General features: G+C 33.0%; 1 protein-coding gene across 2 annotated transcripts; it reads left to right on the plus strand.

The window, feature by feature from the left end:
* The first annotated feature begins 8697 nt into the window (after positions 1 to 8697).
* On the plus strand, positions 8698 to 15257 carry LOC121123463 (apicoplast pyruvate carrier 1). 2 transcript variants are annotated; one of them, XM_040718583.2, is made up of 6 exons: positions 8698 to 8837; positions 12029 to 12368; positions 12439 to 12679; positions 14059 to 14328; positions 14392 to 14831; positions 14886 to 15257. In XM_040718583.2, exons 2-6 carry the CDS (start codon positions 12043 to 12045, stop codon positions 15097 to 15099), a joined length of 1491 nt encoding a protein of 496 aa, XP_040574517.1. In that variant the 5' UTR covers positions 8698 to 8837; positions 12029 to 12042; the 3' UTR covers positions 15100 to 15257. The 2 variants fall into 2 exon arrangements, with proteins under 2 accessions (XP_040574517.1, XP_040574519.1); XM_040718585.2 differs by lacking the exon at positions 8698 to 8837 and adding an exon at positions 11792 to 11912.
* Positions 15258 to 15678: the final 421 nt, after the last annotated feature.

Genomic DNA, 15678 nt, shown 5'->3' on the forward strand with positions numbered 1-15678 from the left:
GAAATCTTGATATTCATTATATATATATATTCATTGCAGCCGCGAAGCGATTTCGCAACGTTATTAAAACTAAAAAAATAATGAGTTAAAAAATATTATAAAAATCCTGCAAGATATAATTGAAAAAGAAATAACAAATATATCCATAGCCGATTATCATAATATTAAGACAAAAATTATTAGAAAATATTGCTAAGTTCTCGTTAAGATGTTTGCAAAACTTTCTCGAAAGAGACAAACAGAGGAATGTGGAACAAAATTCGGGCAGCAAAAGTGCAAGTATGCATGAAATTGTGCAACACATTTCCTGATAATTGGGCACATTTAATTATATGTATACCATATATATATTTTAAAAAATTAAATTATTTAATAAAGATAATATTAAAAAAATATTAACAACTTTTTTATAAACAATAAACATTTTAAATCATGAGTCATAAGAGAATAACAATTATATAACGGGTGATTCAAAACGAGCCGTTTTTTCCAGCAGGGATTTTTTTTACAGGCGGACACGAGTTTTGTCAAATTTATACGTCATTTCTACTCAGTATTGTTTTACAATTCGTCATGGAAAGATATACGCCACAACAACGTGTACAAATTGTTCAATTGTACTATGAAAATCAGCGTTCTGTGAAATAAGTTTTTCGCAAATTACGCCCTACTTATATTCAACATAATCGACCTTCAGAATCCACAATTCGCAGAATAATCGAAAAATTTGAAGGGGCAGTAACTTGCTGGGATGTCCCGTCGTCTGGTAGGCCACGTACAGCTCGCAGCATAGAAAATATTGCGGCTGTTGCCGAGAGTGTAGCCGAAAATCGTGAAGAATCGATTCGCCGTCAACGGCGAACGTTATTGCGCCATGGTAACAAACTTGTTGGTACATCAAATTGAAGCACATGGTCTCCACGATATTTGGTTCCAACAAGACGGTGCCACTTGCCACACAGCGCGCGTAACAATGAACTTATTGGGACATAATTTGGTGAGCAATTAATTTCACGTTTTCACCCGGTGAATTGGCCACCAAGATCGTTTGATATCGCACCTTTGGACTTTTTTCTTTGGGGCTACGTAAAAGCAAAAGTATATGTGGATAAACCAGCGACGATTGAAGCATTGGAAACAAACATTGAGCGAGTTATTGGTGAGATTCCGGTCACAATGCTCGAACGCGTCATCGAAAATTGGTGCGAAAGAATGGACTATTTAAAGGCCAGTTGCGGCCAACATATGAAGGGGATTATTTTCTAGAAATAATTGTAAAGGATTGTTTTTTCGGTTCATAATAAGGTTTTGACCATAATATAATATTTTATGTGTTTTATTTCTACAATCCAAAAACCGCTCGTTTTGAATCATCCGTTATATATATCAGTACACAAGGAGTTATGGTTCATTAATACAGAAGTGTAGATTTTTATGAAGGGCTATTTATAGCAGTTTAAACACGTAATACCTCCATGAATATTTAATTTTTACAAAGGACGCTCATCATGATCGAGTTAATACCTTATTTTTATATTTTTTAATAATGTGTACAAATTTAGAGAATTTTAAATCCATTTTTTATTAATAAAATATCATTTCGATATGAAGGAGGCTTTATCAAATTTTTCCTTGTTTGGACAATAATTAATTGAAAGAGTTTCTTCCGTAAATTTTTTTTTTTATAGTGATACGTTTTTTCATGTTAATACTTAATTGGTAAGTAATAGTCAGAGAATATATTATGCGCAAGTTTTGAGACTTCCTTTTTCTATTTAAAAAAATTATTATTTGAAACACAGGAGCTGTTCAAATTGGGGAAAAATATGAAACCTTCTGTCTTAATGGGTTAATGTTTGCTGAGTACCTCTAACCGTATTTCAATTTTTACACAGTTCAAGGTTAATAGAAATACAAAGTTATAACATAACACTTTTCCGAATTATCTTTGATTTCCAGAATGCATTTTAATAGTGTCATCAAAGAGTATATCTGTTACCATGAGTAGCTGAATATGTTACCTTCCTTGACTGATACTGTTAGAGTACAGCTATTATACTCTATGACGTCAAAATATGTCTGTCTTGTCCAGCAGTTGGTACGGTGTATCAAATTGAAAATTCTGGCAAGCCCGATTACATGATGGCATAACCTTTTAATGTCTAGACATTTCTAACCCCACAATTTGCAGTATTGTAGGAACGTGTATTATTTGTCTCTCCAAGGGATGGGCTCCCGATTTTAATGAAATGTTTACCAATTATAATTAGAAATGAATAAATACGTAGAAAATTACAATCTTACCTTAGCTAGAATACCCTATTTCATAAAATGATGAATGGGCCTAGCAAGCCGTTGAGCATTTATTATTACAATATCAAATTCAAATCATTAGTGTTAAACTACAATTCGCTGTTGATAGTCTTTAAACATATAATTTGAGTCGATTTTATAGCTTTATCTTCAAGCTAGTTACATTTGTACCTCATTTGAGGACATCAGGTAAACCCAGTTGGAAAAAAGAGGGAGTGGATGACGTTTGACGCTCCTACCTACTCTTGAAACTTGGCCCAACTATCATGTTGGAAAAATTGAGCCCGATCCGAACGTTGGGTAAGTTTCGGATTCCCCTTTTTTTCATACCCATTAGCAGCTTTGGCATGTGATGGGCCATAGGTACACTTCTCCACGATTTCAATATGGGGTACAAGTTCACAATTAGATAATTTTAGACCATGGTTCCCTAATCCAGCAACTCCAGATAAAAGAATTGAAGTCCTTCTGGATTGTGCTCATACGATAAAATTAATGAGAAATAGTCTTGCTGCTTGTAAGATCATCTATAACTCTAAGTGAAATAAAATTGAATGGAAATTCATGGAGGAATTAGAAAAATTACAGGACCAAGAGGAGCTTTTATGTCCAAACTAATTGACCAGGAGGCACATAAACTTTCAAAGAATGCGAATGAAGGTATTTTATGCCACACAAACTCTAAGCTCATCAGTAGCGAATGCAATTGAGTTTCGAGTAAAGATTTGAACTTGCCTCAATTCAAAGAATCTGAAGCCACAGTGAAATTTATAAACATTATGGATCGGTTATTTGTAGGAATTGTTTAGGAAGAGGCTTTAAGGCACCATTAAAATGTTCCACAAAAGATTTTTGGAAGCCATTTTTTGAAGATAGCTTTGATTACAGCAAGAATTTAAACATTTATAATTCACCATTTTATTTTTTTGCAGATCTAGGAAAAATAATGGTTTCATTGGTTTCCTTTGGGCCATCAAGTCAATTTATGATTATACTTGTTAAATTTTAGATATTAATTATAGAAAGACACATTTCTTCATAACTTTAGGTAAGCTACAAAAGGCTCCTTGTCCATCAGGAAGTCAAAGGGGGGATATGGAAACTACTTGACTGTGGATGACACTATTATGCTTACTCCTGGAAACTGTAAGCAGATAGACTCTGGGGCTATTTCCATAATTAAGCTGTTGGATATTCCTCCACTTAAAGGAGAACGCTATTACTGTGAGATTCACCACTCTTTACCTACTACACTCTCATCATTTAAGGAATCTGTGATCAGCTATATCACTGGATTTGTAATCCTCTAATTACAAAGACGTCTTTGCAAATCAGCAATATAGCATTGATTAAAAGAAAGGATATAGGAGGCTTTATCTACCCTTCACAAGATGAAATTACTGTGTCTCAGGAAACTGAACAAGTCTATGTTCAATTCATTTTAGTGGGCAAAGCTACTCTTTTTAATAAAAAATTAATTCATCTTTCAATTGCCAGCCAAGTATTAAAAAGAAATAGTGAAAAATAGAATTAGGTTTTTAATGTTCTTAATGAACACATGTTAGAAAGGGATCCAACAAATAATCACATTTTTGTATTAATCAAGGAGTTTGCATGAACAAATTCCAGGATCCGACTTTTTCATAAGGGAGAGTAAATAATCTTAAATTGTACTCGGGATATCTGAGGAAGACAAATTCCCTGGACAATAGTTATAATAATTTCATTCAGTACATTAAAAACTTGAATTTTATTTACGGAAAAATAATATTATAGAACGAAAGTAAAACTGATTACATACTACTTTAACATTAATACCATAGGTAACTAAACAATAATTAATATATCAATGTTATGAGATAAAACTTTAAGAACTTGTCCATTACAAGAAAGTTTCGATCCCATACTATAATGTTTTGTATCACAAATTAAATAAAGACTTTTTCAAACTATGTAATTACACATCCATATTTGTTCATGGGGGGCACATATGAATTTGAGTACAATCTAAATTTCAAATAACACATAAGACATTCTAAACGTTTTTTTTAATTAAACAAGTTATCCCATTATTTTTAAACGCTAGTTACCATACTCTAATTCATATGAAATTAGTTTGAACTTGTTTATATATAAATTTAAAACAAAATTAAGAGATATTGTATTGAGCTCCTAATCTATAATTGCATTTGAAGTTAAAATCAAATAAAGTCTCAACATTTCTTTCATTTGCAATTTAAAATATAATATGTAAGAACTCACTCTCTTCAAAATATACATAGACTTATTGAAATACAACAGGTGTGCGGGTCTAAAACTGAACACTCCTTTAAATTTTTACGCCATGCACATATTTGTGATTTTATTGAGTTGAAACCGGTTTATACTTTGAGGCAAGGGTCTTGACTAGTTATAAACAAAACTCCAGCAAAATCTACAGAGCAACAGCCGATAATATGGAGAGACGTCGAATCGCAATTTTGGAACTTTCCACGCGGGGGAAAAACTCCCACTGCCAAGGTTCTGAACTGCAGTCGCACCACCGTTTATAGCGTGGTAGCCAAAGAGACTCCTGAGGCGACCACAAGATCTAAGTCAAGGCCTCGAAGGTCGGACGAAATGGTTGCAGCCGTGAAAAAGTCTGAATAAAATGTGATCTCATCTTCTTGGAGGACCACGAGAGGCTTAACTCCGTGACGTACTGCCCATACCTGAAGGACAAAGTGATCCCTTGGGCCAGAGCTACTTATGGGGACAGGTAGTGGTGGCAGCAGGACGGTGCCAGCTGCCATACTAGCAACTTTACCCAAGAGTTCCTTCAGATCGAGACTCCAGCCTTCTTCGATCGGAATTTTTTGGCCGCCTCACTCACCTGATTGTTCACCACTTGACTTCGTAGTGTTTGGGCGTTTAAAGGGGATGCTGTCGGGAGTCCAACACAAGTCCAAGGACCAGCTGAAGTCTCCCTTCAAGAATGCCTGAGTCAGCCTCGACCATAGCTTCATCGCCGAGTCATGCAGCAAGTTCCGGGCCAGGCTAGAGTGGGTAGTGAAGAACATGGGCGGCCATATTGAATAGACATGTGTCTAAGACTCTCATTTTAAATAAATTGATTCGTCGACCACTTTAAAAATTACAGAATTATTTAATTATTTTTAAAAATTTCAGAGTGTTCAGTTTTAGACGCACACACATGTATTATGATGATGAATAAAAAACTATTATCAATTCTGAAAAATAAACTCAACATTATCACTTTATATAGAGTAGGGTGACCGGGGAAAAAGTTTGAAACACGTTTTACTGGATTACTTGGACATACTTCAAATTAGACAGACCAAAGTCTTACAGAACAGACATAAATCTATTTAATTATAGTCAAACGAGCTAAAATACATTTATGATAAGTACTTTTGTTTAATCTTGATTTGAATGTCAATTTCCTGTTCCCCCTAGAATCAATTACTCGTATTGACTTTAAGCTCTCGTCGGCACCTGATATCGTTGTCTTATAGATTTTTTTTTTTTAAATATTTGAATAGCAGAGATTAAATAAAAAAAATAGGGGGTATGCATTTCTTCTGGATCATTTTTATAATTATTTTCCAGAAGAATTTGCTCAACAAAAATAGAACTGGATACAACCATTTTAGCCAGAGTTGGCAAGTTAATGCAACTTAACTTAACTTAGATAAGCTAAATCAATTAACTTTTAATTAACTAGTTAATTATTTAATCAAGTTATTCTAACTTCAACTTAACTAGTTAATTTTTGATTTATGAAAATTAACTTTTAACTTAACTTGTTAATTTTTTAAACTGCATTATCTTAATTTTAACTCAACTTGATTAAGTTAATTAGTTAAAGTTAAATTTATTTCATTATTCTAAGTTGAAATACTAAAAACTGTCTTAAAGTAACCATTAGTTCTCCAATAATTTAGTTAAACACTGTTTCCACACTATTTGTTTAGTAAACTTTTCAACTGGGTAATTCCACATCAAATTCATGTAAAAAGGATATTTTCTCAGTGTCGTAGAAAATGTCTTTTTTGTAATATCTCCGATATTTTCATAATTTTACATATAGTTTAAAAATGGATAGAAACTCAAAAATCTAAAATTTTAGCTGCCTTTGACTTCCATTTTAGTAGTAACTTGAGTTTTTATTTTTTTCTTGATCGTTCAATTGGAAGTGGAGAAAACTTCAGGCAGAGAGGCCGACAGAATAATTTCTCTTATAAAGCATTGATGAATCTCTCAATGGATTAAATGAAATAGTTATTTTTTAATATTGAAATTAATTCTAAATTAATTTATCTGAAATTACTCTCAAGTTAAAGGACTTAAACTTAACTAGGTAAAAAAATTCGAAATTAACTTTAATTCAACTTCTTATGAAAAAGTAAAATAATAATTAACTTTAACTTAACTAATTAAAAAGATAAGTTAACTGCCCATCACTGCTTCTAGCTAATCATCTGTCATCTGACATGAAAGATGCCCTTATCGAACTTTCATGTGTCCAAACACTAACTTATATTATTTACCTCCCAGTTGAGCTTAATAGGACTGATACATGGCCTTTAAGTAATCTACTTGAATAAAAGTGCACTCCAAATTTTAAATCTATCTCTCAATGAGTGATATAGGTGTGGCATATTGTCTAGTTTAAGGGTCGAACTCAAAAAATTGTTGCTAGCTTTCATCATTTGGGGAGGGGCTCAGCCCCAAAAATTATCAACACCGTTATACCATTACTAATTTAAATAAGTTCATTTTATGTATATACTAGAAGAGGGTGCCCACGTTGCAGGGGTGAATAGAAGAGAATAGAAACAAAGAATGAAGTTGGAAGAAAAGAAACAGAGAGAGGGATGTGGGAAGATACCGAAGGTGAAGTGACAGAGAGATGAGGTTTTATTTCGGTCGAAAACAGACACTTAGTGTCCTCAAAGACCCGAAAAAATATCATAGGAACATACTTAGTTATTTTATACGTTTATTTACTAAATTTCAGACTCACCACCTATTCCACCATTTTGATTTTTATGTGTGGTAATATCAAAAACAGACTAATAAAGAAAGAAAATTTTAAGGAGGGGGGGGTTTAAGCCACTACTCTACACAAAAATATACTAATTGCCTGCAAAATTGTATTTTGATTATAAATATTAGTTTATCTTTAATTTGATATCATTCAATGATGAGAAATCCAATATAAAGGTCAAACTCCAAAAACTTAATGACTTAAGTAATAAGCAAAGTTTCAAACATATACTATGCACTTCTCCTCTAATTATAATTCATACCCAATGATGTAAATGGTGTGTTTTTTAGCTGGCTCATTAATTTGTAATTGGTAGTATAAAAAGGTATTTTCTTTTCCTGAGCCGTTGTCATTATTATTTAATTCCTGAGTGGTGAACATCCTTTCCTAAATAGATTCAGTTATATTCAAAGGCTGATTGAATATTCGTGTGTGAGCGTAACCTGGAGGATTTGTTGCAGAGATATAATTCTAAGTCCTTGTTGGACTCAGAGTAGAATTGGGGATTAAAATCGGAGTAATCCTATTAAATGTCCTCGTTTATATCATTTTCTCCTTCCTCTCCTGTCACAGCTGATTATAGTTCATCTAAGGAAACGTCATGAGCATTATTCTTCTCTCCTTCAAAACATTCTTCAAATTGTCAGGGTTAACAAGTTGATTTTCGGCTGTTTTTATTTTATGTTTTTTTTCTTAACATGCCTATTCTACACTCGGTTTTCATTATTACTCATATCCATTATCAGTATTCGTTAAGATTTGAATAAAAGATAATTAAATAACTCTCGCTGGCGTTTTTATTTATTTAGCATTTAGGGGAACACTGGTTTGTTTGTTTTGGTTAGTGAGCACATATTATTTCTTAAATTCTTATTATTTCAATCTTGAGGACAAAATACGTCATGTAAATTGATATAAGTATGGAGTAGTTACGTGTGAGTGTTCTCATAAAAAACGGAGAGTTATCTTCTACAAAATGTATCTTTCACCTAATTACTTTGGACAATACCGGTCACTATCGCCAGTTTAAATATAAATATAATTATGACATTTGTCCAGCAATAAAACTATTTAAAATTTAGGAGGTTCTCATTTTTAAAGCATTAATTTAATTTCCCCCCATTAAGTCATTTTAACAGGCAAGAATCTTAATTCAGTAATACCATATGTCTCGCTACCGCCTTCTCCTTCCGCTTTCTTTACTTGCAAAAATGTCAACTTAAATAATAAGGCGCTTAGACTAGGACACTTTATCAGGACATGTTTTTTGTACTATTTAAAAAAAATCCTATAAACGATATATTATATATAAAATATTTGAGATAAACTATAACACTTAGTTCTTCATTTATTGTTCAGAGTTAAAGTTATACATTGATTATCTTCTCTTTGAAGTTTTAGTTATTTACCTTAAGAAAACATCATTGAATACACATAAATAACTCGTATGCTCTGACATATACAACAAGCAATTGTAAGTTTCATTTTTATTGTTTTTATACATTTTCGTTGTATTGGCTTACACTAGTCTTAGTAAAGGAATTGGATTGGTCCTAGATCGGATTTTCTAATAAGTCTCCCTCCTTTCAGTCTTTTTTTGGGTATACTGTATATGTAGAGATGGCTTGTTTTTTTGTACGAGTGCGAGGAGAAGGCGAGAGCGAGACATATGCTACATATGAGTTACGCCCAATGTAAATATCAGCTACTAATTTTATGATTTTGTAGAGAGACAACGAATTACTACTATAAAGAGGAGGACCCTTGTTATTTACAATAGCATTTAGATTCATATATATTTATTTAATTATGCATCGGTTTACACCAAATATAGGCGAGAATGCTTACTTCAGAGAGAGAGAGGGGTAAACACCACGATGACCAATTAAATAATGAACATATAAGAGAAAAGAGTATAAGCAACAACCGTTTTTCCTTTTCTAAATACTATAATTACTTTTTCTTTACACACATCCCCTCTTTATGTATAGGTAGGGATGTAAATCCTGTGAATTTTTAGCTGGCCCATTTTTTGGAATTGGTAATCTACATTTTCTTTTCCTTGGTAGTTGTCATTATAATTTAATTCCTGTGTAGGGAACTTGCTTTCCTAAATAGATTCAATTATAATCAAAATCTGATTGAACATCCTTTTGTGCTCATAAAAGACAGAGAGTAACCTTAAGGATTTGTTGCAGAGTTATAATAGTAATTCCTTGTTGGACTCAGTGTAAAATTGGGGATCGACACCAGAGTAATTCTTGACAATTCCTTATTTCTTTCCTTCTCCCCGTCCCCTCTTGCAGCTGATTTTAGTTGACCTCCTAGCAAAAAAAATCTTCAAATTGTCAGGGGGGACTTGGAGTCGATTCTTCGACTGAGGTATGAGGCCCAGATATAAGAAAAAGTCGTAGTGCTTACATAATGAGTAGAGTTCAGTATTTTGTAATTTAAAAAAAGAGCTGGAGGAGAAGGCGAGAGGAAGAAATATGGTACACCTGAATTAAGACCCTTTTTAATATCAACAGTCTCCTATATGATTTTGGAGGGAGAAAATGAATTACTGTTATAAAGAGAAGAAAATCAATCAACAGCTTCAAGAGTCAATCAAAGGTACTAATGCAAACTTCGGAATAGAATTTCGTCGATCACGTCCAAGTTTCACTTTTTCGATTTGTACGTAAGCTAAAGAGCTCAAGTTTTTTTTTGTTTTGTAACTAATTCTTTATGCTTTAATAAATAGGAATATTAATTAATTTCAATAGCTCAACCTTCATTAATTATTGAATTAGTATGTGCGCAGATTTCAATGGACCACCCGATAATTACATATTCGTAATGAGCATATCAATTATTAACAGGGATGATTCTGGGATTTAAAAGATTTTTCAAAAAGTAAAATTTCGTTGACTCGTGTAATGAATTAAATTTAATGTCTATCAACAAATTTCCTGATGAATCATTTGAAAGGCCCTTAAATATAATTTAAAATACCAAAAATCCATCGTCACAATGAAAGAATGAGAAATGTATTAATATAATTTGAAACGCCATTTGGGGTCAAATTAAGTATCAGTTAACCAGGGTTGCAGAGTGGGCTTATAAAATGCCTGACTCCTTTAATTTTGAATGTTAACAACTCCGACTCCAACAAACAATTTAAGAATATATTTTAAAGCCTCTACTCATGAGGGATTTGAGTCTAGAGACTATAAATACAGGTTTAATTTATAGTGATAGATAGTTATTACTTATATGCACGGTTGTGCCCTTATCGGTTTAGCGGTTCAAGCAGTTCCAGTTCTTGAACTAAAAGAATCGGAACCAACAAAGCCGAACAGAGTCTGGAACGGAGACCGCCATATCTTGCTGATCGTTCTCGGTTCTCGTGCTTTTGTTTCTATACAGAATATGTATATAGAAAATACAATATATATTATAAAAAAATAGATACGCTTTAATCAATAGTCCCTTTTCTGAGTTTGGGTGTGCAATTACAGCGTTTTCCAATGATTTTTTTACGTTGCCAGGGTGGTAGAGTTGTATCTGAGTTCCAAAAAGCTAAGGGCTTCTTATGGATCGGGAAAAGTGGTTTTAGGCACCAGATGGTGTAAATAAAAGAGGTAAGGGGTGGTGTAGATTTTGAATCCAGGTCCACTACCAAGCTTATAGAGCCCTATAATATGATAACTATAATACTTCTTAAGCCAGGGCTTCTCAAACTTTACTATGCAAACTCCCCTTACACTATTACATTTTTAGCTGAGGTCCTCTATATACGAAACATGTGTACTATATATGTGTATACTGAAAGCAACCATCAATTCTTCATCTTCCTACATACCTCTCCCCCCTCTCTCAGCCTCTTAAGCAACCCTTGTTTTTGGGGGCCTGCTGGAACTTGGGGCACAACCAACTCTGCGTATAAGGTCCTGTTTGTATCTAATATCATTTCCTATGCCCGAATTTTCTAGCGACGAACCTTGTTTGCTACCAAATTTAGCCTGTATAAAAAGGAACCGAGGCCAAAGACCGGAACCGAGACCAACCCCGTTGAAATGAAAGAACTGAGACCTAAAGAACCTCTGAACCGTCTGCAACATTGGTTATAAGTAGTAAATAATTTTGCCAGTTATACAAAAAATATTTGGAATATATAAGATATTTAAGAAAATGAACAACAAATGAAATTGGTCAAAAGTTATCTTTTGCAAATACATTCATAATTTTTTGAACATGATTTATGTACTCGTAACCGAGGAAGGAAAATGCACACAACATGTCACTGCAACGTTGCACTTTACACTGATGACATTGACTATTCACAAGACTAAGTGTTGAACTATCATGGCTAGTGGCTATGCTCTAGACAACATAATAATACATATTTTGGAGATGTTTGGGAATAGTGAATTATATAGACTATAGAGCACATTTGAAATTTGTGAAGTAAACTTAACTAATGAATTAACTTTCTAGTTTCATAAATTAATAGAACTTAATAGCTATAATTTATAAACACTTAGAAACTACTTTACGAACACTGAATGTAAGTCTACGATTATAAATCAGTGTTATTCATTGCCTTCTTTTGTTTATGATTTTTGTTCGTGTGTCTTTGTGTTTAATGGTGCATACATGTGTTTACTACATTTATAATTGCAGGTTATTGCTTCAAAATGAAATGTCCTTTTAGTTGCATTGAATTAAATAAAGAATGGAAGAAAAAAACAATTTATGGAATACCCATTTTTGGGCTCATTTCTCTGTTCGGAGGAATTTTAGTAATGCTTGTATTAGGATCATATTACAGCTTTGGGAACATCATGACGTATATGACGTCCTACATGAGGCAAAATGGATCACCTAATATAACTTACTCAGACTTTATTGTAGTCCAGTCTACCTATGGAATGACCCAAGGTAGCACAATGCCCGTTATAGGGTATATAACTCTTAACATTGGTGAAAATGTATCAATTCTCATCGGCTCCATAGTGTTCAGGTATTATAAAATATATATTTTTTCAACTTTTACCATGATCAATAATCATGTCCCGATTCTATATTCGTAGTCTGGGTTGTACACTTACTTATATTACTATCCAAAAAGAACTGTGGATGGTTGCTGCCACCTATGGATTTATTTCCTCCATAGGACAGAACCTTGCACTTATTCCCGCAATCACAACGGCCATCAAATGGTTCCCTAAAAATAAGGGACTTATTTCCGGAGTAATTGTGAGTGGATATGGAGGAGGATCCTTTATCTTCAATCAGATACAAACCAATTACATTAATCCGGAGAACTTTTTGGTATGAAAAAAAAAGTCAATCACTTAAATAGGAACTAGACTTGGGCTGATGTAAAAATATTTTCCGATTCGATATAATTAAAAACATATTTTTTGATCCAATATTCAGATTTGATCTTTTACAAAGGATTAAATCTACCCTTATCCATGAATGATTTTGTTATTATTGGTTTGTCTCGTTTGACAACAAATTCATATCCTACGGATTAGTCTTGTGTCGGTCCTTATTTTAACCAGCTATTTTTATTCAATTTATGAGACGTTAACAAAAGGTAATACTCATGATTTAAATCCAAAATTGCATGTACATATATATGGTATTTTGGTTACGGCATTTTGAGCCAAACGGGCTAGATACAGCCGACCATGAACTATCCCAACTGGTTTTTTTTTCTAGTGGACTAGCGTATCTGTCGAGCCCTGTTCATAACAGTTACATTCATTAATTCATCTATCTGTGAATAATTACAATTGTATAGCTACACTTTTAATAAAATATGACATTAAAACAGTAGACTTAGTTAATGTCCACTATTCATCATTCTATCTAAAAAAACTCAATAACAATTTATTTTTAATTCCGTCTTTTTTTATGATTGTATAATATATTACAGTATTTCTCAAATGGGGGTAAGCGTACTCCTTGGGTTACTTGGAGAAACTCCAGGGGGTACTTGAGATTTTGAAAGAATATTTTACAAGTGGTAGATAGTTCAGGGGTGTCCGCAGGAGGTGAGCCGGAGGGGCTGTAGCCCACCAAATTAATGAATTTTTGTTTTTTAATAGAAAATTTAATATTATTTGTTTTTTTTTTTTTCCAAAAAAGTTTAATACTTGAAATTTAATTTAATTTTTTGTGAATAGCTATGGATTTTTAAAATTTCATATTTGAAATTTTTTCCCAAAAAAATCATTTTTTGAGAACAGCCGTGGATTTTGAATTTTTTTTCCAAAAAAATAAATTTTTTTGTGAATAGCTAAGAATATTTGGAATTTTTTATCAAAAAATTTAATTTTTGAAATTTTATACAAAAAAATTCAATTTTTGGATTTCTTACAAAAAAATTGTAAAAACCAAGGCCCCCTTCAAATATAATCCTGTGGACGTCATTGAATCTAAATGCTTTGTGCTTGAAAGGGGTTACTTGGGTTAAATTAATATTTTACAAGTTGTACATCACTAAAAAAGTTTGAGAATCCCTGAACTAAAATATCGGAGCAAATATCGAAATTTATGAGAATTTTCTCCTATACCGATACGATGCAGATATTACATATTTTTTCCAATATATCACTTTTCCGATTTGATCCGATATATCAGCCCACGTCTAATAGGAACAGGCGATCTTGCTAACCTTTTACCTAAATGCTGCTTTTTAGATTGAATCCTCTGGCCAAGATTATGGTTATTTTACCAATCCCATTCTGCTGAATAGATTGCCTCAATTGATTTTACTTCTTGGAGGTATTTATTTTTTCATGAGTTTATTGGGGGCCTTACTTATTGTGCAACCTTGTGAGGAATGGTACAACGATATGGATGAAAATATAGACAGTAAAACCATTTATGAATCATGGAAAGATATTTTAAAGAGTAAAGAATTTTATCTACTATGGATCTCACGCCTTGCACTTCCCTTCTTTTCTCTGGTTTGAAACTTAAATAATCTTATTTGGCGTTCTTATCCTTTTATTAATTCATTTGCTACTCAGGTGATTGGAGGATTTTACAAAACCTTTGGACTCACATTTATATATGATGACCATTTTTTATCCATGGTCGGAACCGTATGCTCTATTTTTAATTGTAGTGGGAGACTTTTCTATGGATATTTAATGGATAAATTATCCTACAAAGTTGCCACGTCAATTCAAGCCATTGTACTAACAGTTTTTACATCAACTCTTTACTTCACAAGTCTGTTAGGTGAACAAACCAGTAGTCGGCCATGCCAGGAAATGTCAAAGAATGAAATATATTTATTGAACTCCACAATGACGGAGAACGGCATAGATCCTGAACTCTGTGGCTCTCTAGAAACTCCATTAGCTGCCAAAATTACGTTTGCTATCTTGATATGGATAATATTTTTTACATTCCCAGGAACATATGCAATGCAACCAGCTGTATGCACACAAACTTTCGGTCAAAAGTAAGATTAATTTTATCAGGGCATTGGGGATTGATTACAATTTATTTTTTTCAGGTATGGTGGAATGGCCTATTCCTTCCTTTTTACAGGAGATATCCTTAACAACCTCATAGTGGGCATGCTCAGTAAGCCTCTAATTGAAAGTACTGGATTTTTAGGCTTATTTCTGTGTACGTCTGCATGGGGTATTGTGGTCCTAATAGCAACGCAGTTCTATCCCAAATATCCAAGTCCATACAAGAACAATACTCAAACTATGGATATATAGAAAAGTAGTTTTTTTTTAATTTATTGTCACATTGAAAGTGTTAGTTATTTCTCTCTCTGTGAAAAAAAAAAAAATTAATAGTTTATAAGTGAATTTAAAGTGTAAGTGGAGTATCTGAATATAGGCATCCTTCAAGGGATCATACTTTTGATATTAAATTGGTCCAAGTGCTTTGTTAAGACCGTAGATTCAGTATTGTTCCGTCCCGTTATTCTCAATCCCAATTATTGATGGAGAAGTTACGTAGTTAGTGACGTAAAAATACAAAAGGATATTACTCTAAATAAGGGTGAGTCACTTTTCAAGAGGAAAATGAGTACGCTTTGACCAGGTAAACCGCCCCACGAGCAATATGTACAAGGTGAAATATACACGAATCAAATCTAAATCAAAGTGAAACCAAATACAATAAAAGGTAAAGATTACTTATGCAAAAATGATCAAGTCTGGCTCTCGGAAGACGCAACAAATTCAGATTGACCCAATCTGGAATAAAGTATACATTGACTGGAAAGATAATGAAAATAAAACGTTACAAGGTTTTCACCCAAAGTTTTACTTTTGGGAAAGTTTTCGAAT

The sequence above is a fragment of the Lepeophtheirus salmonis genome, chromosome 8, assembly GCF_016086655.4.
Source record: "Lepeophtheirus salmonis chromosome 8, UVic_Lsal_1.4, whole genome shotgun sequence".
NCBI lineage: Eukaryota > Metazoa > Arthropoda > Copepoda > Siphonostomatoida > Caligidae > Lepeophtheirus > Lepeophtheirus salmonis.